General features: G+C 33.0%; 4 protein-coding genes across 4 annotated transcripts; 3 read left to right on the top strand and 1 right to left on the bottom strand.

Annotated features, from left to right (window-relative positions):
* Positions 1-2065: 2065 nt before the first annotated feature.
* On the bottom strand, positions 2066-3729 carry LOC108192976 (isoflavone reductase homolog). Its single transcript, XM_017359529.2, has 3 exons — positions 3303-3729; positions 2809-3049; positions 2066-2605 (listed from the first exon to the last, which is right to left on the bottom strand). The coding sequence occupies exons 1-3, from the start codon at positions 3630-3632 to the stop codon at positions 2238-2240; spliced, it is 939 nt and encodes a 312-aa protein (XP_017215018.2). The 5' UTR covers positions 3633-3729; the 3' UTR covers positions 2066-2237.
* A 6426-nt stretch (positions 3730-10155) lies between these two features.
* Positions 10156-12224, top strand: LOC108193011 (bifunctional pinoresinol-lariciresinol reductase 2). The gene is made up of 4 exons (XM_017359574.2): positions 10156-10796; positions 11044-11284; positions 11411-11614; positions 11924-12224. The coding sequence occupies exons 1-4, from the start codon at positions 10464-10466 to the stop codon at positions 12082-12084; spliced, it is 939 nt and encodes a 312-aa protein (XP_017215063.1). The 5' UTR covers positions 10156-10463; the 3' UTR covers positions 12085-12224.
* Positions 12225-14452: 2228 nt separating this feature from the next.
* On the top strand, positions 14453-23206 carry LOC108224300 (uncharacterized). The gene is made up of 14 exons (XM_017398846.2): positions 14453-15719; positions 15828-15932; positions 16039-16220; positions 16313-16523; positions 16603-16840; positions 16941-17091; positions 17194-17502; positions 19976-21236; positions 21379-21483; positions 21578-21759; positions 21879-22089; positions 22184-22421; positions 22498-22648; positions 22806-23206. The coding sequence occupies exons 1-14, from the start codon at positions 14477-14479 to the stop codon at positions 23115-23117; spliced, it is 4899 nt and encodes a 1632-aa protein (XP_017254335.1). The 5' UTR covers positions 14453-14476; the 3' UTR covers positions 23118-23206.
* A 1471-nt stretch (positions 23207-24677) lies between these two features.
* LOC108224293 (uncharacterized) lies at positions 24678-26475 on the top strand. The gene is made up of 2 exons (XM_017398834.2): positions 24678-25137; positions 26004-26475. Exons 1-2 carry the CDS (start codon positions 24791-24793, stop codon positions 26473-26475), a joined length of 819 nt encoding a protein of 272 aa, XP_017254323.1. The 5' UTR covers positions 24678-24790.
* The last annotated feature ends 353 nt before the right edge of the window (positions 26476-26828 follow it).

Raw genomic sequence — 26828 nt, 5'->3', positions numbered from 1 at the left:
CATAAGTAGAAGATGGAAATATCGTGGATATTTGGCGCGGGCTCATAAGCCCGACTTCTGAATTATAAGTTAGAAACACTTATTTGTACCGTTTGTGGAAAAAGTTTAAGAAGTATTTAAAAAAAGTTACGAATACTAATTTTTGTCTCATGGCTTCTACTTATTACCCAAACATTTTTATAGTCTTAACTTGTTTCCAACTTCTATTTCATTTTTTTACTTTAAACAATAAGCAATTATTTTAAATTCACCCAAACGGCCCCATCCTATACACACCAAGTGAATCTGGATCGTATATAAATATTTTGGTCTGTTTCGTCTAGACCTAATTTTTTTAAAAGAAAATGAACTGAACCGTTTTTTAATTCGGTCTATTCGGTCTGGACTGAAATCTCAAAAAATTGGACTGAACTAAATTAAATTCTCGGTTCAGTTCTTCAGTTTCGGTTCGAATAAAGCTCTAAGTAATATAAATGTATTTTATAAGTTTTCCTCTAATGTTGTGTTTGGTTGGGTGAATGATTCCGGAAGGAATGGAATGAAAAATGAACTATGTTATGGATAATTATTAAGAAACTTCATTCTTTCCTCCATTCCATTCCTTCCATAATGTGCTATATATCAAACTTTCAATTTGAGATGAAATGCTTCATTCTCTCCTACCCCCAATTTCTTCACAAATCTCTTCATAACAATTTTGCCTTCACTCATTTTTTTTCCAAAACTTCCCTCCTATCTCTATTAGTTTCAAGTAATTTTACTCATTTCATTCCATTCCATTCCATTCTCCCCAGCCAAACACAACATAATACTTTAGTACATTTCCGGCCTGATGCTGTGGAGCTGCTGTTTTTTGTTTAACTAATGCTGTTGAGTCGTTTAAAATGCTTGGAATTAATCACCAATTTTCTACTAGACGTGGGAAACTTTTGTTGCCGCAAAAGGAGACTTAGAGCAAGTCCAAGAGTGCCCTATATTGATGTCCCAAATCAAAATTTAAGGCATGTGAAACAAATCAATGCTCCAACAATGTCCTAGTGTTGCCCTAAAAAACTAGGACATGTAACAAGTGCCTTATTTTTGAGGCACCATTTTATATGCCCTATCAATAAAAAAATAGCTTTTTACCATTCCACTACATCTCTCTCCTCCCTCCTTCTCATTTCTTTCCAATAACAATTCCAATATATATTATTATTTTAATAATAAGGCACAATAATGGGGCATGTTGTTGGAGTTGATACATTGAGATGATGTCCTAAATCACTAGGACACTATATTTTATAATATTTATAAGGCATTTGCTAGGACACTGTTGGACTTGCTCTTAGTGGGTGTTTGGATGATTGGTGGGAATGGGAATGGAGAATGGGAATGGGGTATGGGAATGGAGGGTATGAGAAATGGTAACCCAAGGGGTGCGGAGGTATTGATTTACCCTTCAAAAGGGAATGAGGTTCCCAAAAATTTTACTAATCCAAACACAATGTATGGGTATTAGGTTCCGATTCCCGTTAACCGGGCTCATTAACCATCAACCAAACGCCCCCTTAAGTTTTTTTCTTTACGAAAGCATTGACGTTTTACCATTGTTCAATACTCTCTTTTATCACAAACATAAAAATTTTGTATAATTATTACTTAAATAAGCCACGTTTATGGAAAGTGTAGGAAAAACTTTCTTTTCAGTTGATTTGCTTGTTTCCTTTAAGATGGTAGATTAATGATTAATCCCACTTTTGCGCTCTCTAGTTGTGGGGGAGCTTTCAGACTTTCATATATGTTTTGTTTCTGTACACCATCAACAAATGCACATAAAAAATTCTTCGATATGTTAAAAATTTTCCAACTAATTTTTAAAAATTATATTATCAATTTATTGATTACACTTCAGTTTAATTAAAAATTCTCCAATAGTCTTCAAAATTTATTAGATAAATTCCTGATACAAATTCTCCAATAGTCTTCAAAATTTATTTTATTAATTTACCTGATTATGTCGATCTGAGATTTTTACCAATTACCATCACAATTATAACAAATAATAATAATAATAATAAAGTAGTTGAACTAACACAACCCCCGGAATAAATATCCAATTTAATGTACACTCGAAAAACACATTGGTGGGCAACGTTTTATGAATTAGTACAATATAATAATACAGGTGATTTCAGCCTTCACCGGTCTCGGTAATTAGGAAATTACAGTTTAAATTACTGCAAATAAATCACAGCTCAAAGAAAGAGCTTGAGGTATGATTCCATGGTAGTATATTCCACATCTGGATAGAGCTCAGAAGCTTCTCCTCCTTCTTCCCCGATTTCGAAATTTGTTAAACAACCTTCGTAATATATATGATAGAAGTGTCCCACTCCAACCTGCTCACCATACTCAAGTCCTTTCATAGATGCCAAGAAATCTTTGTCTGAGATTTTGAGTTTCTCCAGCTTTTTGCCTGAGAGACTCTCCCACATCTCGATCAGCTGCATCTGGGACAGAATGTTTTTTGGCGGCCGAATGTATAGTGTCTTGTTTAACATACGAGGGTCGTCTATGGTTTTGATTGTATATGTTGCCACGTCATCTTCCTCTACATAAACAACTGCACATAGTAAAATTCGTTATCGGAAAGCAGTGAGTCTTAGTTAAAATCAGTTTCCGAAATCCTAATATTTGTATGGATATATGTTACGTGTTTAATTTAATAAAATATATAATTTATAATTTTTGAAAAATTTAATCACTTGTCACAGACCATCTCCGAGTAGATAATAAAACATTGACATAGTTGTGCATGAATGTTACCTTTGGCATTGCCATCTCCATATACGGTGACTTTTTCTTTAGGGGGGAAAAGCGTGCCCATTTGAGAGAGATTGCCAGCAAAGTAAGCTGCGAAACAATTAGCGGAGACATAAGTGTGGGGAATGTTAGCTTCTTCTATTGCTTTCCTCACCACCGTCTTCTCGTCAAATGTTATTCTTCCTGGTTCTAAGGCGTGTCCCATTCTTGCAGGATCCATCCCGAATTCCGAAGGCAAGAAACGCTGCACAAATAAAATCATTACAAAATATTCCTTAAAGTCGAAATTCCATATATTTTCCAATCATTGTATGCTCATATCGAGTGAGCTCTGATATCATGTTAATTGACCTATTCTTCCAAAATCTTAGGGTGTCGAGAGGAACATTTACCAGGATCACATTACATTCTAAGAATAATATTTAGGAGAATATTTATCAGGATCATATTATATTTTTATTAACAGTATGTGTTCACACAGACACTATATCTTAAACCTTGATATTTCCGGCTTCTTTGATTGCCTCAACAAGCTTGAGCTGCAGCGTTATGTTAAACGTCCGATTATGAGCCCCCGACATGGTACAAATAACCACATCCACCTTCTTCACGGCGTCCACAAGGCTCTGATGATCCGAAAACGAGCCCTCCACGAGCCGAGCCCCCTGTCGTTTATGGGACAAGAGCATTTGTAGCTTATCAACGTCCAAGCCAATGTCAGGGCGTTGAAGAACATAGGTTTCATGTCCTTGTGCCAAGCTGGCCTTAACAATTCTGTGGCCGATGTAGCCAGTGCCTCCCACTACAAGAACTTTGCTCTTCTCCATTTGTTGTTTCGGGAAAAGCAACCTTAGCTCTGTGATAACTGATATCTCAGGATCATCTGATGGTCCGAAGATTATATAACAATTTATTGTAATAAGGGGCGTATCGTTATTTGGACGAATAATATTTTTATTTACAGACAAACGTGACCCGTGGACCATATCTTTTTTCAATAATTCACGCATTGCATTATGCATGTTTGAATATCTGTATTTAAATGATTTGGGAGATGGCTTGCTGCACGCCATAGGTTAATAGCATTATGTATGTTTCACTGTGGGTGGATCTAAAATTGGGAAAAATCAAAAATCATATGCTCATGATGAGTTACGACACATGGGAAAGAGAAGTGAATTAAGAAAAGAATTTAATATATTTTTTCTATAGTCTATTTATATCTCATCTTACCGGGATCAATTTACATAATTTCTACATCATTTTAATGAATCACTGCAGTTAACTCTTTTTATTTTTTTTTGTCAGAAGATACTTTCTCGTATAACGAATTGTATCAGAATACAAAATTTGATGCCAGGATTCCTTTCATTCAAGAAAGTTTACCATCTAACCTTCAGACATGTAGACAATAAAACTTTAATGTTGATAAGAAAACACCTATAAGAGGTCCCGCTATCATTATCCCTTCCAAAATAAAGTTCATACATACAATAAAATGATAAAACTATTTAAAAACAATATTGGAAAAAAATCAACAAACTCATAATAAAATACAAAATAAAAATATTAATATAATTTACAGAATAAGGAAAGTAAATAAAAACCTATATAAAAAAATTACTAAAAAATCTACACCAAAGAGGATAATGAGATCTTTTTGGTTAGATACCTAATAAAACAATAAGTAATAAAATATAAATCTAACCATAAAATATAAATCGATAAATATTGAAAGTATAAATTAAATATAATAGAAAATTGAAAACACATCTAGGATATATCTAATACAATATAAGACAAAATCATAGAAGCAAATTTATCACGAATTTAGCTAGTAATCCTTATTAACACAATAAAAACTTGGTATCCATCAATCTACTAATCAACCATTAAAAGCACATTAATATCTCATTAAAGCACAATAAAGCCATCTTTTATGACCTCCATGAATTATAAAATTCAGGTACAATAATCAGCAATAAATTTTATCAATTAATCTTCTAATAAAAATACAAAAACTCAAATTTAAGCATGTAAAGAAAAATCAAATCCCAAAAATTAACAAAATAAAAGAAACAGAGAGTCAACTAGCCAATCAAAAATTAAGATTAATATCTACAATTACCACTATTACTACAGTTAACTCTTGCTTGTGATAAGTCAATAATAATAAGCTAAAATTTGGTAACACTAATCTAGTTTTGTATCGGTATAAAGCATAAAACCTAATTTAATGTTTGGGTCGTATTGGTGACCTGAGTTTTGTATGTTAGCAAAATTGGTTATAATAATTGATTATATTTTAAAATAATATTTATTATAATTTTAGTTTATTATGATTAGATATACCAATTTAATATATTAATAAATATAATTTTGATGTAAGTTGTTGCAAGCCTTATAAGTTAAATATTACTAATCATCAATTTAGATAGTTATATTAATAATATCTCCGCTCGTATTATTTATTGAACTATATATAAAAAATATAAAAAATATAAATTAAACATTTGCGACTAAAAACAATATCACTGAAATGAAGTAAATTTTTGATTATCTGTATTCTATGAATCTTACTTTATTATAATTTCAGTAATCAAGTTAAGGTAAAATCCTTAGCTTTTTCTGCGTTGAACATAAGAACGGTTTTTGACATAACTTAAAAAAGTACTTAATATTTATAAGTGAGAAATTATTAGTAAACTAGCATAAAAACCCGTGCGAGGCACGGGACTCTAGATTTTGTTGTATTTTAAATAATATTCGTGTGTCATCATATTATTTCGAGCATAACTATCACGTCCTATTTTTTAACAGAATATATAAATATGAAATGTAACATTTGCAATCTAATAGCATTGATAGTAAAAAATATGGATAAAAACAACATTTTAACTGATTTTTCTATATTCAAATTCGTTAGGATATAGAGACCACTACCATATTATCTACATGTTCAAAATTATACTCCAAACTAATACTGAAACTTTTAGAATTTAAATATATTATACCTCATTAAAAAGATCTGTAATTTATTGTTGAAAATTATTAAATTATTTCATCCAATATGAAAACTTGTTCTTGATATGTGAATTACGATATCCTAAATCATGATTAGATGAAGATGTGTGGTCCGCGTTGTTTTATATTTATTTCTCTTTTTTTGAGCGTATGTTTGTGTAATAGTTAAGTGATATATGATGGACATACCATCAACACATTCTTTTTTATCATATGTTGCACACATCTTGTATAAATAATAATTGAAACATATATTGTATGTAAAAGACCTTACCTTACTTTATTATACAAGCATTCATTGAACTACTAACCTTATAATTGTACCCGAAAAATTTCGACACGTTTGATTTGGCTTGCCTTTTTAATTTTCATATCAATTATATAGTATTTCAATGTCTTATATTTTTTTGTTAATTTAAAATATTAGATGATTATTACTTTAATACCGCGTGTTATAATATTGTCTTGCTATAAAATATTATTTTTTATCATTAGTTTTCAGAGCTTGTTGATTTAGGTTTTTAATGATTTTTCATGTAATTGTTATAAACCAGATCTCAAATAGCAAAAATAGAGTAGATGTTAGGCACCATGAAGTTCATAAAAATAAGAAATATTTAGTTTAATTAGCCGTATAGTTACTTTTTTAGCTTTGTGCAAACTCACATTTTTAAATATTTTGATACTCTTATTTCTTAGGGGTGAGCAATGTAGCATATCATGTTCAATTGTTAAAGATCAAATCAGGTGTTCGATATTCTGGCTTATGAAAAACTATTCTTGTTCTATTCCTGTTTAATCAGATATTAGTTTTCACCTTATCGCGTCGGATTATCCATTTCAGAATTAATTATATTTTATTAGTTAAATTTGTAATTGATTAATTAATTTAATTATACTTCGAATCATTTTATTTAACTCGTATGTTATACATTGATGGATGACATATTAAAATTATAGTTTTAAGACTTTAATATACATATAACTTATTTCTCTGTGTTATTTTATTTTAAGCAAGTAAAATTTATAACTCAACTCTTTTTAGTAGGTCTCGTAAACGCGTTTTATTATTGTTTGGTTGACTTTTGATTAACAATATAGAAATTCCCTAAATTCACCTTTGTATCACAAGTTATAATATTTCAAATTCATATATCACCAAAATCATTTAGACATATTTTCAAACACCAAATTTGATGTATTTGTCACTATTCTTATATCTATAATTTTTTTTTTGAAAAGATTTGGTTACACGTCGAATTCTGAATTCATCATAAGTTTAAAATAAAAAAGTAATCTAAATAAAAATATTCTTTCAGTTATCTTATTTTATGTTCTTCAAAATATTGTAATCTTTTTATAAGTCACTTTTTATAATTAAAAGAAAAATATGACATAGTCCATGTTGAAAGTCCATCAATTTTTCCTTTCAAAGATGCTCACCGAAATCTTAGTTTTTGTGCTTATTTCTCACATTCATGGCTTAAAATTTTCTAATATTGTATCAGTACTCGTTTAAAGTATCAAGTGAGATTTGAATTCGTCCAATTTTATTCAAATATGAATTATATCCATTTTTTGAAGTCTGAAACATGGCTCGAGCCCAATTGCTCAAAAAAAATTTCAAATTGAAATTCATTACGTAAGTAATTAATTTATGGATATTAATTTATCATGTAAAAAACATATGAGACTTACCTGAAATAATAACTTATCTCAAATAAATATGATATTGAAAAAAATATAAATACAACAGTTTTAATGTATGAGTTTAATGCTTTTGAACAAAAAAATTAATTGTCTGTGTAGCTCAAGTGGTTTGAGAGGTGTACTTATAATGAAGAGGGCTTGGGTTCGAGTCTCATTAATAACATTTTTTTTATATGTACGAGGAAGAGTTAGGTTCGGGGTTAGGCTCGGGTTCGGAGTTAGATAATTTATTCCCTCAGGGAGGAAGAGTTAGGTTCGGGGTTAGGCTCGGTTAGGTTCGGGGTTAGGCTCGGGTTCGGAGTTAGGTAATTTATTTTTTATATGTACGAGGAAGAGTTAGGTTCGGGGTTAGGCTCGGTTAGGTTCGGGGTTAGGCTCGGGTTCGGAGTTAGATAATTTATTTGCTCAGGGAGGAAGAGTTAGGTTCGGGGTTAGGCTCGGTTAGGTTCGGGGTTAGGCTCGGGTTCGGAGTTAGGTAATTTATTTGCTCAGGAGGGATTTATTTGCTCAGGAGGGAGGCTTGACACGAACGTGTTGGGCTATTATATATATAAGTAGATTAAAGTAAATTTTAATTAATTTATTTGAAAATTTTGTTTTGATATTTAAAAAGATGATAAAAAATATTATAAATTATCTTTTAAAGTGGTTTTTTTATATTTTTGTAAAATAAAATTTCAAAAAAAGATAAATTCACTAAAGAAAATATTTTCAACTTTTATTAATTAGAGATTGATTAATAAGGATTTTTAAGTCGAGAAAACCACACCATAAATCTATTATTCTCTCTATGCATGATGTTAACTTTTTTTACATATTTCAATATGTTTTGACTGAGGTCTTAAAATTTTTATTTTTTAATCTTTTGAAAAAGGTATATAAAAGATAATTTAATTGAAAAAGTGATTTAAAAGTCATTGCTGAATAATTAACAAGCTTCTAGCATCAGTAGTATAAATAAGGGTATGAAGGAAACTTTTTCTTTTCATTTCACGTGCAATGTCGGAGTATTTTAAACGGAATATTTATCTAGAAGCGGCAAATATTTTTTAGATGTTTGACTAGTTTAAGGAAAAAGCTACTGATATATAGTTAAAATTAATTTAATTATTATATTTATAAACAATTTTAAGTCTAGTTTCTCATCATTTGTATAATAAATTTATATATAGATTTATATGACTTATTGAAAGCATTAACCTATTCTTTCTTTGTGCAGATTAATTTAGTGTCCAGTTTTTCACTTGTTTTTACCTATTTTATTTCAGAAAATTAAAATTTTAAGAGTCCAATCAAAATATATTAAAGGAGCCGTTTGAGTTAACTTAAAATAAGTGACTTCAAAAATAGAATAAAAATGGGAAATAAATAAATAAAATATTTGAAAAAAAAGTATAAGGTAAGAGAGAAAAGTCTCAGTTTCTTAAAAATATTTCCAATTATTCACGTAAACGGGTTAAGAAAAGTATCAACCCAAACATCCGAAAATGTGTATAAAAAAATATTAAGTATCATATAAAAAACAGAAAATACCTGGTTAATGATGATTGAAATCATACCATCACACTCACACCCTACCTCTCCATCTTCTTCATACTACAGCTCTCCCTTTACCTCCTCTTCTACAGGAATTCTCGCAAAACTCTCCTTCATTTCTTGAACCGGAGTTCTTCATTCAGTCATGGTAAAAGAGATATGATAAGGAAAGCTAAACAAGGCTAAATAACTAACTAAAAATTGAGAGAACATTCTCACCGTGTCAATAGATGAGACTGTGCATCTGTGGTCAATTAATCAGGAGTATTTTTGTCAAGGCAGAGAATGAATTTTGTATTTATAAAACTGTCATGTTCGTGATAGTGCTCCAGGACAACCTCAAACCCAGTTTTCTTTTCTTTCCTTTACTTTAATTTTAAGAAAAAATGTCAAACTACATTACCAAATTGTCGATGAGCTGGCCCAGAAGGCAACTACTTTTGATCGGGTCATCAACTCATCATAGAAGTGTTGGTGAAGATGGATGTTGGTGCTGGTTGTCACGTATCAGAAGAAAATGGTACCAATTATTAAGGTTAAAGAAAATGACCTTTAATTATCATTTTGTAATTTAAAATGTTTTCTTAATACTACACGATTTAGTGTTTTAAAATTCTAATCACTGGATCATGCAGTGTTTTACTCTCAAAAAGCATGATCGTCTATATTTTGTAGGATTTTTCTATCCAAAACACTAGATTATCCGACATTAATAAATTATATTCTAGATTATTTCTTTTAATTCTGTTATTTTAAAGATTACGTGTAGATTTTATTACATCATAGCCTTTTCTTACCATAAAACAACAAGGGGAAAGTAAGAAAAAATGAAGATGGTATATAAGATTAAAAATACATGAAAACAATATGTCACATTAAAATAGCCCCTCATCTTTAATTTATAATAAAATCTTCAAATCAGGATAAACTAACAAAAGGAGAGTAAAATGAAGCTAGTATAAAATTATAAATACATGAAAACAATATGCCACACGAAAATAACCCCTCATCTTCAATTTATAATAAAATCGTCAAAAGAATTTGAAAAGAAAGAGTAAACGCTTCACCAGTAAGGGCAGGACGTGCGTCAGTATAACCAAACTTCGAAGAAATGCAACAAATTTACGTATTAATTTATATTATAACGTGGACACATGGGTCAGTGAAGATATACTTTGAAGATATGCAACAATAGTATTATTGTCGTATTTTTTTTTTTTTAATTTTAATGATGAACTCGACTCGCCACAACAGTGTTGGCTTTGCACAATGGACTCTTGTTTTCTCTATAAATGGAATCAGACATGTTATCATGCAGACAAGCTGATTTTTACATAAGTTCATTCATTGCTTGTAGACTAAATTTTTTTATTTGAGGTTTAGATAACATGGGGGTGAAAAGCAGGATCTTGATTGTGGGAGGAACAGGGTACTTGGGAAAGAGATTGGTGAAGGCTAGTTTAGAACAAGGCCATGAAACATATGTTCTGCATCGCCCTGAGATTGGAGTTGATATTGAAAAGATACAGTTGTTGTTGTCTTTTAAGGCTCAGGGGGCTCGCCTTGTTTCGGGATCATTCGACAATCATGAAAGCCTGGTGGAAGCTGTGAAGCTGGTGGATGTTGTGATCTGTGCTATTTCCGGGGTTCATATTCGAAGCCATCAGATTTTGCTGCAGCTCAAGCTTGTTGAGGCTATGATTGAAGCTGGGAATGTTAAGGTGAACAAATTTTGTTGAATAATGTTTGTTGAATCACGTTTTTTTTTTATAGCGTAGAATCCCGTTGGGATCTTTCTTTAACACGTTAAAGTTTTAGATGAGCTGGTTACTTAACATGGTTTGAGATCATGAGATTCAATTCTCACTCCCTTCCCTTCCCTCCGTGTACATAGGATTGTGACAATTAAAAATTGAGTACTTTTGTCATAATATTTATCATCATAATTGATTAAATGCATGTATGCAGAAATTTTATCCGTCGGAGTTTGGGACAGATCCAGCAACAATGGAAAACTGTATTGAGCCGGGAAGAATTACATTTGATGACAAGATGGTGGTGAGAAAAGCTATTGAAAACGCAGGGATTCCCTATACTTACATCTCTGCCAATTGCTTCGCCGGATACTTTGTTGGCGGCCTTTATCAGCCAGGCCAAATTCTTCCCTCAAGAGATTCTGTTCTGTTGTTAGGAGATGGTAATCAGAAAGGTACTTAGTTGCCATGCACTCAAAATATTAGGTTCAAATTTTCAACAGATTTAAAAAAGTCTAAATTTGATAATACCGCAGAAACTTGAATTCTCGACCTCTTTAAAAATTTGGTGTATCTTGCAGTGATATGTGTAGACGAGGATGACATAGCGACATACACGATCAAGAGCGTGGATGATCCACGAGCTCTGAACAAGAGTCTCTACATCAGGCCACCTCAAAACATACTCTCTCAGAACGAGGTGATTCAGTTGTGGGAAAAACATATTGGCAAAAAGCTTAAAAAGTCTTCCATCTCTAAAGATGAGTTTTTAGCTATGAAGAAAGGTACACAGTTAAAATCAACTGCTAAGTAGAATTGTATATCTATGTTATCTCGAGAATCCGTGTCAAACACTCGACACTTGAACATGGTTATGGACACTCGAATATTTATTTTAGTGTAAAAATTTGTAAAACTTTCAAAATTACCAAGTTTGACACTCGAACACTACATGTTTGATACTTTTAGCTGAGTCCGGATAACATAAATATCAAGAAAGCTGATCCGTGACAAGTGGCTAGTTGCATCAATCGTTTGTCATTATTCCGATTCTTTATTAGTCTTGTTTGTTTGTACTATTGTTAAACATGCAGAGCAAGATTATGCAGAGCAAGTGGGATTGACTCATTATTACCACGTTTGCTACGAAGGATGCCTTGCAAATTTTGAGGTAGCAGATGATGTGGAGATGTCGAAGCTCTACCCAGAAGTGAAGTACACGACTGTTGAGGATTATCTTAAACGTTATATCTAAGCATGTATTCGCTTGTTTTCTGGTGAACTAAGTAACATTTCCTCGAGATGTCACTTATGGTGATTTATGTAACCGAGTGTGCGGATGATATTTTCGCGAGATATAAATAAATTATTACAAAAGTCCTGTTCGCTTACCAACTTTGCAAACTTCTGTAAATTTTAAGTTTGAAGTGATTTTAAACTTTTAGAAACTATGGATTACTGATCCCGTACATATTGCATCATAATTCATAGGTGATCCTGTATCAGAAAATCTCGGACATATAGTAGCTCTGTGATTAAATATTACGTCATACATGATAAATTCTTGAAATTGAAATAAAAAGAAATGACCAACTCCACAACAATATAATATCGTCCGCTCTGGATCGTGACCGAGCTTGCACGACTCAACTTCTAACACCAATTCCGGCATTTAGCTGCTATATGATCAAATTTGAGAAGACGAATTCTTGATATTGAAACGAACTCTATTCTCCTTGCGGTATGAATAATCAAATTTTCTTCTCCCTTTCTGTCTCCGGATTAATTTTAATTTCACAACAGCTAAGTGTTCATAGTCAAAAAAGTTGCACTCCGTTGTCCTACACCATCTTGATGTTGTATTTGACAGGACCTCAGCAGCATGATACATATGTTGATGATTTCTGATAAAAAGTGGGTATATAATAAAAAAAACGGGTTATAAGATACCAAGTAAATAAAAATTTTCAATGAATATAGTGTAAATTATTTGGAGAACTTGAACTTATTTGATAAAAACAAGAATTTATTTCAAGATAAACTTCATATTTACATATCAGATATTTAATAATATTGTTTATCTGCAAAAATAATTCGCTTATTTTCAAAAATAAGTATTTTTTTCAGAATTAAACACTTACTTCTGAAAAATAAAATAAGTTAAATGAAAAGACTCGAAAGTACACTGTTTTGACTTTAAATTTTTTAATCATTCCCTCCCACTAAACAAGACACAGACAATACATATTTCTTGGAACCATTTTGTAATAATTGTACTAGCAAAGCAAATAATGAAATAAACAAAAGAATATAACTGTTTTCTCAGTATTTTTCAATTCTTTGCAGCCTAGTGGTAGCAAGTAGCATTCGAGCATAAAGTGTGTGAGTGTTTAAATTTTTTGCAATCGACCGTTATGAAACTTTGGTAACCAGGATGATGATCATTGATGAAATTTTAAAATAAATAAGAGGATAAGCATTAAATACCAGGGATGTAGAATACCGACATCTAAGAAGAGTATCTTTAGGCATGTTTTAGTGAAGCTTAGATTTGTTCAGATGGACCTGGCTCCAAATAGAAGACCATGCTGTAAGTGTAATGTGTCGAGCCTGGCACCTTGGGTGCTATAGTATTTAACTTATATTTTAACTTTATAAATATATATACTCATTCTTAAAAATAATTTAATCATTACATTCGTAGACCTTTTATTAACCAAAATCTTACATGTCATCTTAAAAATTTTAATAAATTTATTTATAAATACAAATTAACTTTTCTCCCGGAACCGGTATAAATATGTAGATATATCACCTATTCCAAATTGACTAAAATTTCAAGTTTATAACTAACAGTTCAGGACTTCTTCTTTCTGCATAAACCCTGTTCAAGATTTCAAATATAAACTTTAAAGTTCGAAATGTATCCGCAAAATGTTAATGATAATTCACTTCAAGTTTATCTTAAAAATATTTAGCTGAAGCACCCTGATAGAGTGATAGTTAATTGGGCCCTCGAGTTGGTAACAGAGACTTTTAATATTGAAGAAAAGACATAGCCGGTCATAATTTTTTACTGAGTAATATCCAAAATATTAGGTGAGAAATAATTTAAACTATTATATATATATATATATATATATATATATATATATATTGGATAATAAAGGGTTTTGATTTTTGAGAGAAGAGCTATATTGTGTTGTTTAGGTTTAAAAATTTCTACAAAACATAAAATGATATGCTATTTTGGTAAGAAACGTTATATGAAATAATGTTTAGAATTTTAGAATGATGAATGATCCAAAATTAACAAGGGAGGAAAATGGATGAACGATGTAGTGTTTTGAATTGTAAGATAGTATTTGGAAAATTTTGTCAGCCCTAAGGGAAAATACATAAATTTTTTTCATTTTAAAGCAGGTCTAAAGAGTCGTAAACCGATATTCCTTTACGTCAGCGGTCAAAAATGTCGATAAAAAGGGACGAAGGAGCCAAACTTCAGTTGCCTAGGACGAGGTTTGAATTAATCTCAGTTTCAATGACAAGTCAGTTTGTGGTTTAGACACAACCAAAGACTTGGGTGGCATGCAGTAGACTCGTAATAGTCCTATCTTAATAATTAGCATCATCCAAGCTCAGACAGAATGTTAAAAATGGTAATGTCTCTCAAAATGCTCTGGTGCTTAATACTTGTTGAACTATCACTTGTTGCAGCAGCCATGCAAAATAGCACTCTGAAACAGGGTGAGTTGATGAATTCCAGCACCACTCTGGTTTCTTCCAATCACCTCTTTGCCTTGGGATTCTTCCGTTTAAAAAAGGATCAATACTCCGATGAAGAGTCCGAGTTCAGTTACTTGGGAATTTGGTACATTAATAGCACCAACTCTGGAGGCCTTAACATAAGTCATCCAGCATGGATTGCTAATAGAGACAGACCTATTCGAAACAATTCAGGTGTGCTCTCTTTAGAAGTCGAATCAGGAAGGCTTATCATCAGCCACAACAATGCAAGTGATCCTATTGTGTTATATTCTGGCCAGGGCTTGAACAGAAAGCTTACACTGTTGGATAATGGGAATTTAGTACTTGACGAAGGGAATGTAACGCTATGGCAAAGCTTTGATCATCCAACAGACGCGCTTTTACCAGGAATGAAACTTGGAATCAGCCACAGGTCCAATAGGAGCTGGTCACTGACTTCTTGGCTGGATGAATATGACCCGACATCTGGAGCTTTCACTCTGGAATGGGATCATAGCGCAAGAATCTTGGTAGTTAAGTTTCGAGGGAAGCCTTATTGGACTAGTGGAAAATTGATCAATGACAAGTTTGAGAACATCAACAACCCTCTTGATGTTGTCAAGCTTAATTACAGATTCAAAAATGTCACGAATGGAGACGAAGAGTACTTCTTTTACACACTTGTGGATAACCATTCGACGCCTGAGAATCAAAATTTTGGATCAGGCTGGCAGTTGACATACCAGGGAAATATATATGATGGAGAAAGGTTTGCAATTGCAAAAGTTGATGAGTGTTATGGATACAACACGAGAGGAACAAATTATACAGGATGTGAGTTGTGGGAGCAGCCTAAGTGTAGAAATCACCAACAGATATTTGAAATTCAAACAGGTTATTTTGAAGAAACTGAAGATTACACAGTATATGGTGATCACAATGCAAGCCATGGTTATAGTGACTGCAAAGCTGAGTGTTGGGAAGATTGCAATTGTTTTGGCTTCGAACATTATGGGGGCACTGAAGGATGCAATCTTCATAGAGGAAGAAATTTGAAGTTTCAACCCGGTGGGGCGTATGGATCAAAGTACGTTCTGCGTGATGCTGATCCTTCAGGGAGCGATATTAAGGTTCATAGCCGTGGTAATTCTTCATCCTTTAAGCTTTAGATATTGAAGATGATTTTATAGGCTTGTTTTCTTTCAGGAAATTTAATTGTAACTAATAAATTAGAGATTCCACTTTGTGCAGAAAAGAAAAAGGGGATTTTTATTATGGCCATTGTTGTGGTGGCTTCGTCGATTCTAGTGCTTCTCTCTACTCTATTATATTGTCGGAGGAAGAAAATCAGACAAGGTAGAAAACAGTCTTGAGCCCATGAGTATACACCCAACATACTTTGTTTTATAACAATATCATGTTTGTTAATGTACTATGTGTTAAATGTTGATGATCTTGACAGCCAAGAAGGCTGCAATACAAGATTTGTTGACACTGAATGGATATATGGAGACAGTTGATGAACTAGGCAATAATGGAAGGAGTGAACTAAAATTTTTCAGCTTTACAAGTATTGTAGCTGCCACGGGAAATTTTTCACCAATCAATAAGCTAGGAGAGGGTGGATTTGGACCTGTTTACAAGGTACATTAATCACTTCTTCAGCTCCAAAATACATATCAGTTTTGTACCGCGCTTGAGCAAACCAGAATAATACTGAGCAAGAATAATCACAGGGAAAATTCTTAGATGGGAAAGAAATAGCTGTGAAGAGACTTTCAAGAAAATCAACACAGGGACTGACCGAGTTGAAAAATGAGCTCATTCTCATAGCCAAGCTACAACACACAAATCTGGTCAGGCTTCTTGGCTGTTGCATTCATAGACAGGAGAAGATGTTAATCTATGAGTATATGCCTAATAAAAGCTTGGATTCTTTTCTTTTTAGTAAGTGATGCCTAACCAATCTAGCGCGTGCCACGATTTTCAGAATATTGTTCTAAAAAATTTCACTTGTTTGAGACAGATGAAAGAAAGAGGGAGCAGCTAACGTGGGAAAGACGTCTTAGCATTATAGAGGGAATTGCTCAAGGACTACTTTACCTTCACAAGTACTCAAGATTGAGAATAATTCATAGAGATCTCAAAGCTGCTAATATATTGCTAGATCAGCATATGAATCCTAAGATTTCAGATTTCGGCTTGGCTAGAATTTTCACACTAAATTCCTCAGAAACTTATACAAGCAGAGTTGTTGGCACGCAGTAAGTTGATTGGGATATATGATTGTAATCAAGCAATGAGACAGTACATAGACATGTTCTGTTTACATATCATTAATCAATTGTTTTATGATAATCATAGTGGCTACATGGCTCCTGAGTATGTGATTGAGGGAACGTTCTCCACAAAATCAGATGTTTATAGTTTCGGGGTCCTGGTTCTTGAAATCCTAAGTGGTCGCAAAATCAACAGCTTCAATCAAGTGGAAGGTCCATCGAACCTTGTTGCATTTGTAAGTACTATGACTAATACTCTTCCACTTAACTAGGACTTTAATTAACCAGTCGAATTAAACTTCAAAACTAACAAATCATTTGATTATATTATGGGCAAGGCTTGGGAGTTGTGGAATAGAGATGCTGCATTTGAGCTTATGGATCCATCAATAAGTGATTCGTGTCTCCAGAACCAATTCCTGAGATGTGTTCACATCGGTCTATTGTGTGTCGAAGATGATGCTCTTGATCGGCCTACAATGGACAATGTTACTTCCATGTTAGCAAATGACACTGCAGTTTTACCAAATCCCAGGAGACCAGCATTTTACATTGAAAGCCGAGCACACGAGACTAAATCACAAGAGACCAAGTCATCACAAAATATCTCAGTAAATGGTCTTTCCGCTTCTTTGATGGAAGCAAGATAGAAAACAGGCATATAGTATGTAATTAACTTAGTTTTGTGTCTATATGAAAGGACTTCCAGTTGTTTTGTGACACTTATCTGTTTAAAGTTGGATTCATTCTCTTTTGTAAGTGAATATAATCACATCAAATATTGCTGATATATGGAATTTTGAGCAGTCTTGTAACTTGTTTAATACCGAAAAATTGTGTACGTTACTTTTAAACAGCTTCCTGTGTGGATCCAAGTTCTGTACAATTTGTTGGTCAGTTCCTTGCTAGTAAATTTGATGGTGATATGCAGCTGACCAGATGTTTACTTTTCGCAAGTGATCTCTCATTAACAATTTTACTGTGTAATATCAACCAGCCGCCAGCCAGTATAGAGGGTCAAGGTGGTCCATGTGTATAGCGCGTAGAGAATGAAAGCAAGCTGCAGATTGAGTTGCTAATTCAGGCGTTATTAAAGGAGTTAATTGCAATTGGCACCCCTTTGGTTTCGGCTTATTGCACATTGCACCTAATAGTTTTGGAAAATACACTTTGCAACCCCAGACTTTTAACCCGTAGACACTTTGCACCCTTTCCGTTAATTTCTGCCGTTACCGTTAACTTTTGTAGGGGCATTTTGGTAAATTTAATTAAATTTAATTAAAATCAGACTTTTATTTAAATTTTTTGACCATCTAAACGATATTTTTCGGAAAAACTTAAAGAACGAAAGTTGTAGAGAATAAAAAGATCTTTTTAGAACAATAAGGTTCAAAATTTAAATAGTTATTTAAAAATGATTGTTCATTTTTACAAGATTGCTAATTTTTGAATTTTTTAAAAATAATTATAAAAAGAATTACGAAAATTTTGAACCTTATAGTTCTAAGAAGATCCTTTTATTCTCTACAACTTTCGTTCTTTAAGTTTTTCCGAAAAATATCGTTTAGATGGTCAAAAAATTTAAATAAAGATACGATTTTAATTAAATTAAATTAAATTTCCCAAAATGCCCCTGCAAAAGTTAACGGTAACGGCAGAATTTAACGGAAAGGGCGCAAAGTGTCTACGGGTTAAAAATCTGGGGATGCAAAGTGTATTTTCCAAAACTATTAGGTGCAATGTGCAGTAAGCCGAAACCAAAGGAGTGCCAATTGCAATTAACTCTATATTAAAAAAAATTCTCTTCAAAATTTAAAGTCCAAGTAGAATTCTCATTCAGCAAATATGGCCGGGAATAATGAGTGCGAGTGCGGATATATTGTGATTGCGCGGTAATACGTGAAATCGACAAACATACAAATATGAGAATTTGGATACAGGAGAGTCGACAAATATTAATATATTAAAAATATATATTATACATGTATTTTAGAAATTATTATAATATTTAAACTAAATAATCAAATAAATAAGTTTATTATTTTTTTTAAAATTATTTGATAACATAATTATTACTTCCTCTGTTTTGAAATATATGTCGTTTGATTTTTTTTCACTTATTTTTAAGTCCTTTGACCGCATGCTTAAATCATTATTTTTGAATAAAAATATAAATCATATATTTTTATCCACAAATAAAATTCAAAAATAATCATTTATTACATGCGGTCAAAAAACTTAGAAATACGTGTAAAAAAGTTAAATGACTTATATTTCAAAACGGTGAGTATATTATTACACAATTAAAGTGATAAAATATTTGACTAACTACGAAATTACTCTCTCTGTTTTGAAATATAAGTCGTTTGACTTTTTTGCAAATATTCCTAAGTATTTTGACCGCATGCTTAAAATTATTATTTTTTAAATTATTATTTTTGAATTAAAATATAAATCACATATTTTAATTCAGAAAAAGAAAATTTCAAAAATAATTATTTTTAGCATGCGGCCAAAAGATTTAGAAATACATGCAAAAAAGTCAAACGATCTATATTTCAAAATGGAGAGAGTAGTTATTAATAAAAAATTCAGAGTATCGAAGAATTTTCGAGAATCGAATGGGGGGTGCAACAATTGAGGAGTGAATCGTGATTTCTAGAGCTGTGCCTTTACCATGTCCAATTCCTCACTAACTTTACTGAAAAATTCTTCTAAATTCTGAAACAGACCGAAGCTATTAACTTCTGCTAACTTTTTACTCATCTTGCCCTTTGCACACATGATGGTTTTATCTTCTTATATCCCGGGATACCGTGTTCGATTCTCGCCTACTCCGTATTAGAACAAATATTGACGTATAAACATTCGCATGCTGATAGCTTTTAAAGTTATTTATTTTTCCTTTATTAATTTACAGGGAAAATTCCCCTTTACATTGTCAGATAAGACAAGTCAGTTTGTGGTCTACATAAAACCAAAGACTTAAGAGTCAGTTGACTATGATTTGTCAGAACAAGTCTGCAAATATAGAATCGAAGATGTATTTGTGCATGTACGTATAAAAAAATCTTTAGATTGCGTTCACAAGGATGGAATAAAACGAAACACTTATAACATTGCATTGGAGTCGGTCCTTATAAGCATGTATTTCCATCGATGATGATGTATAACAAGCATTCAAGTTGTGTCAGAATATCAAGAATGGCAGTATTCCTCAAAATGCTGCGGTGCTTGATAATTGTTCTGATACCAGCTGTTGCAGCCACGCAGAACACTCTAAAGCAGGGAGAATCCATCAATTCTACAGCCCAATTAGTTTCTTCCAATAACCTCTTTGCTATGGGATTCTTTACCATACCAGAATACAATCGCAGTTACTTGGGAATCTGGTACAAGCGAAATTTTGATACTGAAACGAATACGACAAGTCCTGCATGGGTTGCTCATAGAAACACACCTGTTCATAACAATTCAGGGGTGTTCTCTTTAGAATCTGCGTCAGGCAATCTTATCATCAGCCACAGTGATGCGAATAGTCCTATCGTCTTGTATTCCAGGAGAGGCTTCAACAGGACGGTTACACTCTTGGATAATGGCAATTTGGTGCTTGAAGAAGGGAATTTAACTATATGGCAAAGCTTTGATCATCCCACGGATACACTTTTACCGGGAATGAAACTTGGGATCAACCACAAGACTAATAGGACTTGGTCATTGACCTCTTCTGTGGATAAAAGTGATCCATCCTCTGGACCTTTCACTCTTGAATGGGATCACACGGTAAGAAACTTGATAATTAAATTTCGAGGCAAGATTTACTGGAGTAGTGGAAAATTGATCAATAAAGACTTTGAGAACATGTACCCTGTCGAAACCTCCAATTTCAATTACAAATTCAGAAATGTTACGGGTGGAGACGAGGAGTACTTCTCTTATACACTTATGGTTGACGGTTACACACTTGAGAAGCGAAGATCTTTTTCTGGTTGGAATTTGGACAACTGGGGAAATATAATTGATGGAGATAGGCCAAATATTGTAACTGTTGATTTTTGCTATGGATCAACTGCTCTTCTCTTTAAAGGCTGCGTGTCGAGGGAGCAGCCTACCTGTAGGAATTACAGTCAGAAGTTTGATCTCCAGACAGGTTCTTTCGTAAATAACGATATTTCTTACATAACTTATAATAGCCTTAGTCATACTGACTGCAAAGTGAAGTGCTGGGAAGATTGCGAATGTCTTGGTTTCTTGAATAATAACTTAACTGGATGCACTATCTGTAAGGGAAGTAATTCGACCTTTCGTATCAGGGGTGATTATCCAAGTGTATATGTTCTGCGTACTGAAATTCCTTCAAATCCTGCCACTTCCTCAGGGAGTAAGTTCACAAGTCTATCCTTATCTTCTAATATTATGAATGAAAATTGAAGATATGGACTTTTGTTTTCTTAGGCGAGTTTGTGTATAGAGCTAATTGAACATAGACCTAGCTAATAAACTACTGCTATACTTCTATGCAGAAAGGAAGAAGGTCATACTGATTATCATCTTTACTGTGTTAGCTTCCTTAACTGTTATGTTTCTCTCCGGTCTATCATGCTATCGAAGGATCAAAAACAAAAAAGGTACAGATAGCTTTAGCTGGCTCGGAATTACCACTAAACATATTTGATTATACCTATTAATTTACTTTGCCTTTTATGTTACCGACCTTGACAGCCAAGAAGGCTGAAATACAAGAGCTGTTGACACTGACGGGATACACAGACGCGATCAATGAAGTAGGAAATGATGGCAGAAATGATCTTACATTTTTCAGTCTTGCAATTATCTTAGCTGCTACAAGAAATTTTTCATCAGACAATAAGCTAGGAGTGGGAGGATTCGGACCTGTTTACAAGGTAAAATAACTTTCTTCTTCAAATTCAAAGATTAGTATCAATTTCGTTTGTCTAAGGAATAAGCAAAGACTGTTTTGTAAGCAGCTCAACATAATACTACTAACTCAGAATATTCACAGGGAAAATTTGCAGACGGGCAAGAAATAGCAGTAAAGAGGCTTTCAACAAAGTCGACACAAGGAGTGACCGAGTTAAAAAATGAGCTCGTCCTCATAGCCAAACTCCAACACACAAATTTGGTCAGGCTTCTTGGATGTTGCATTCATAGACAGGAAAAGATGTTAATCTACGAGTACATGCCTAACAAAAGCTTGGATTATTTTCTGTTTGGTATGTAACAATCATTCACTCGCACTCTAGCAGTAATGGTGTAATATAAATTCCAAAGAATTTCCTCTCATATCATGTCTCTTGTTTGAGACAGATGAAAGTAAGAGGGGATTGTTAACTTGGGAGACGCGTTTTAGCATCATAGAGGGAATTTCCCAAGGATTACTTTACCTTCACAAGTACTCAAGATTGCGGATAATTCACAGAGATTTGAAAGCTGCTAACATATTGCTTGATCAGAACATGAATCCTAAGATTTCTGATTTTGGCTTGGCTAGAATTTTTCAGCTGGATTCATCAGAAACAAATACAAGCAGAGTTGTTGGCACATAGTAAGTTATCTCAGACGCATTGAAGTGTTTGTATACTGTATAATATCATTAATTAATTGCATTGTTATGATCATAGTGGTTACATGGCTCCCGAGTACGTGATGGAGGGCAATTTTTCCATCAAATCAGATGTTTTTAGTTTTGGAGTTCTGATTCTTGAAATCCTAAGTGGTCGAAAAATCAACAGCTTTGATTATATTGAAGGTCCATCCAACCTAGTGGCTTTTGTAAGTGTTACCGTATATTTTCAAATTTTAGGCGGCACTTCTGTAATTTTGTATAATTTAGAATGGCAAAAAAAAATGTTAAATTTTTTTAGCAGGACAGTGTACTATGTACTAAATCCCGTCCCTGCTTACACGTTATTTGATTTTTATGTGCAAGGCTTGGGAGTTGTGGAACAGAGATGCTGCATTTGAGCTTATGGATCCATTAATAAGTGATTCATGTGACCAACACCAATTCGTCAAATGTGTTCATCTTGGCCTGTTGTGTGTTGAAGATAATGCGCTTGATCGGCCTACAATGTTTGATTTTATTTCCATGTTAGGAAATGACACTGCAGTTTTACCATTGCCGAAGAAGCCGACATTTTATAGAGGAAGCCGAGCACATCAGAGTGAACCTCAAGAGATCATATCGTCGCAAGAGATTTCAGCTAGTGGTCTGTCCATTTCTAAGATGGAAGGGAGATAGAAAGTATGTAAACACCTGTGTGAGCAATTTAGTTTTAAAACATTGTGTAATGGCCTATACTTATCTTGATTCATTTCCCATTTTTTCTCCGTTAAGCAAATGTAATAACATGAAATATTAGCAACTTTTAAAAAAAAAATTACAGTTTATTCAAAAATGTCACTTATTTGAAATTGATACAAGATGATGACAATAAAGTTTATTTGAGTATAATGCGTTATAACTGTAGAATCATTTATATTGAATTTTTAAATTATTTCTAAATTTCTAAGCTGGGTTACATACTCCAAAAAAAGAAATTCAAATTTTTTTAACAAATAATATGACAGACAAGTGGAAAATTATAATTGGGTGATTGACGTATAGAGTTTCATTATTATTGGATTGAATGCAGCCAGTTAGAATTCGACACATCATTTGAGGAAAAAATTTAGGATAATTTTTTAGGCACCTATCATTTTCCTTCTTAAATTTCGAATCCCAGTAATAACATTATTAGATTCATTATTAATTTAAACACATATAAAAATTATAATATTACTTAATAAAATGCAACCGTGAATGTTAAAACAAGATTTTACAAATAAGCCCATAAAAAACTTCAAACAGCGTTTTATCGGAGTCAAATCGTTCGCATCTACACACACGTGTGTCCATATGGCCCGAACTTCCGATCCGACACAAAAATGAAGCACATACAATTTCTCGAATTTTAGCCATTAGCCTTTTCGATTTTTCTTTCCCAAATATTTTGATTTCCATACATCGTTCTTCTTTCTTTTAAACTGCTCATTTTCAAATATCAGTTTTTCTCTATATCAGCAACCAATCCCTCTTACGTTTATTTGTGAGTTTCACAAACCTTATGTAATTTTCTTCTTTATATGTTCATATTGTTTGTATAAATTTATTGTGTGTTGGTTTTAATTTTATTTGATGGGTAATTACATGTTTTATTTATAAACTAGGATGTTGTTTAATTGGTTTGATCGGTATTAATCTTGATAGTTTTGATCCTGTGAAATTTTATAATTGATGTGCTGAAGATGTGATCATGAATGATGCATTGTCAGTTTTTTAGTTAATCATCAAATATTCATCAGCATTGACACATTGCTTGGTAAATTTCTCTTTTTGTTAGTATATGTATAACATGAACCACTTTCTTGAATTATTCATATTATGTGTGGCCACTGACACATTATTACACGAGATTTATGTGATATCGATCGAGCAATGCTAGATATCGCATAAGATATGGTATGATAATGTGATATTACGCAAAGCGTATTTAATTCTGGAATTTGCATTTTTTTTTTAAAAGCCAATTGTGTTTTGTGCAGGAACTGGATTCTTTGATCCCAGGAGCTACGTAATGTCTTAATGTTGTTCTTTTAAATAGTTCAGTAGTGAGAAAAGAAAGTTATTGTGGTTGGTTTTTTGAGGATCAGGAATTACGTAGCTTGGTATCATTGGCTGTGATCAAACTTGTGTAAAAACTAGAAGAAAATAAATAGAGAAAAGCCGGCTATCGGAATCAAAATGTGTTGTAGAGTTTGAGGGTGAAATATTACGTAGCTTAGCATCATTGGTTGTGATCAAACTTGTGTGTAGAACTAGAGGGAATAAATACAGCTCCTGTCTTGATATTGGATTACCATTGAATCTCAGAGATGGGGTCTTTTATGGGGCATGCTGTACCAGGGACATTGTTCCTGTTGATTGGTGTATGGCACGTATGGTGCTCTTTGGTGAGGCAGGTGTTGAATCCCAAGTTTTTTCAGGTCAGAGTTTGGAATCCGGTTCCTGGTTACAATGGAAAACTGAAATATTTGGAGTTGTATGTTATATCTGCCGGGGCTTTTCTTGATATGTGTATAGAGCTTTTATATTCACCTCACTTCAATTACTTTGTTGATGGAGTATTGAACCCAACTCACATGAATGATTTTGAACATGGTGGAATGCTTCTCATGTTCTTCGTCTATGGTGTTGTCATGTTGCTGTCTGAGAAAACCAGGTCAGTGTTTCGCCTAGTATCTTCTGTATTTACCTCACATTGTTACATGGGTATCTAATTTTTTTACACGGATGTATAGTTTGGCAAGATAATTAAACTTAAAAGACCCTGCAGAATCTTGTAACATCTAGATAGCTCGGAGTAGAACAAGTATATATACATCGGGGCATGTCACACTACAAACCTTCAGAATGCATCAACATCGACAAGCGTTATACTGAAACAACATTATAGGATTCACCAGAAGTTCTGAAACAAAACATTTAAATAATATATTAATTGTGGTCAATTAAGATATAAATACTAAGATACAATGTTTATATAACAATCAAAATTACAATTCATTGATATGAGCTTATTTTTTATTTTCAAAAAAATTGGTAAATTCTGTTTGGGCTCAAGGATCGTTGTTAATGAATTCTGCATATGTGTATAGTTTGTAGGCTAAAAAAGTTTGTGTTTGAACAAGTCCTGTATATGTACATATATTCGGTTCACTGCATAGACCTAAACACTATTCCAGAAACAGCTACAGGTATTACATTCCCCAACTTTCTACCCAAATATAAAAAGATCTTAACGATCATCTTTAGGACGTTGTTTTGTTATATATTCACAAGCCAGAGCTCTTATACTTTCGTGTGAAAGAGCCCAGGGAATTTAAGGTTTGCAACCAAATAGCTATGTTGTATTGTCATATAGGTTTGAGTATAAGAGCCATATATGCTACTGGTCAATCTGCATTGACAGTGATAAAACACTGCTGCCTAGAAGGAAGTTTGGATCAAATTTCAGTTTTTGGTAAATTAATTGACCACTGCTCTATTCTCAGCTAATTGATCGATGGTCCTTTCTCCATATTTCAGCTTGTTTCCCTTGCCAGATGGAGCTTTATGCTTTGTCGCTGCCACAGCATTTTGTGCTGAGTTCTTACTATTCTTCTTTCACTCGACTACACATAGAGGGCTAGAGGGCCATTACCATCTCATCCTCGTCCTCCTTGTAGCGCTGTGCATATTTTCTGTAATTGCAGGAGCCCTTGTGCCAAACAACTTTGCAATTGATTTGTCTATTGGCATTTCTATGACACTACAAGGCCTTTGGTTCTACCAGACAGCATTTTCACTCTACGGGCCGTCAATGCCATACGGCTGCAAGCTTGCAGAGAACAAGGTTGTTTGTAATTCAGAAAACCATGAGGTTCGAGGAATGTTACTTGCCAACTTTCAGTTATACTCTCTTGTTTTTGGCGTCATGATTGCAGTTGTTAGCTCATATGGTTTCGCAGTTAAGAAATATGGTCAACTTGGCATAAGAAGTTATCGGGGTTATGGTTAGCTAGTGTAATGCCAATTTCATTTTTGAATCAAGTTTATTTATGTCAAGTCCTGTAGCCGAGAGTGCAAGTGTGCAACTATATGTAAAAACCTTGTCTTGCAGGAACATAGAAGTATGACAATTTATAACATGACATACTTTCGAAAGAATAGTTGTTTCATTTAATTAGATATGTAATTTTTTTTATTCCCCCGGGTTGTATAATTACATGATTTATAGCCTGTTCGGCTACAAAAAGAAAGAGCTTATCAAGGACTTATCTTTCCAAAAAAAAATGCATATTTATATAATTTTTTTTGAATATAAATGGTAAAGAAGTGTTTAATATTCATTATATGGAAAAAAATAAGGAT

The sequence above is a fragment of the Daucus carota genome, chromosome 1, assembly GCF_001625215.2.
Source record: "Daucus carota subsp. sativus chromosome 1, DH1 v3.0, whole genome shotgun sequence".
Lineage (NCBI taxonomy): Eukaryota > Viridiplantae > Streptophyta > Magnoliopsida > Apiales > Apiaceae > Daucus > Daucus carota.
This window is presented reverse-complemented; position numbering and strand designations above follow the sequence as displayed.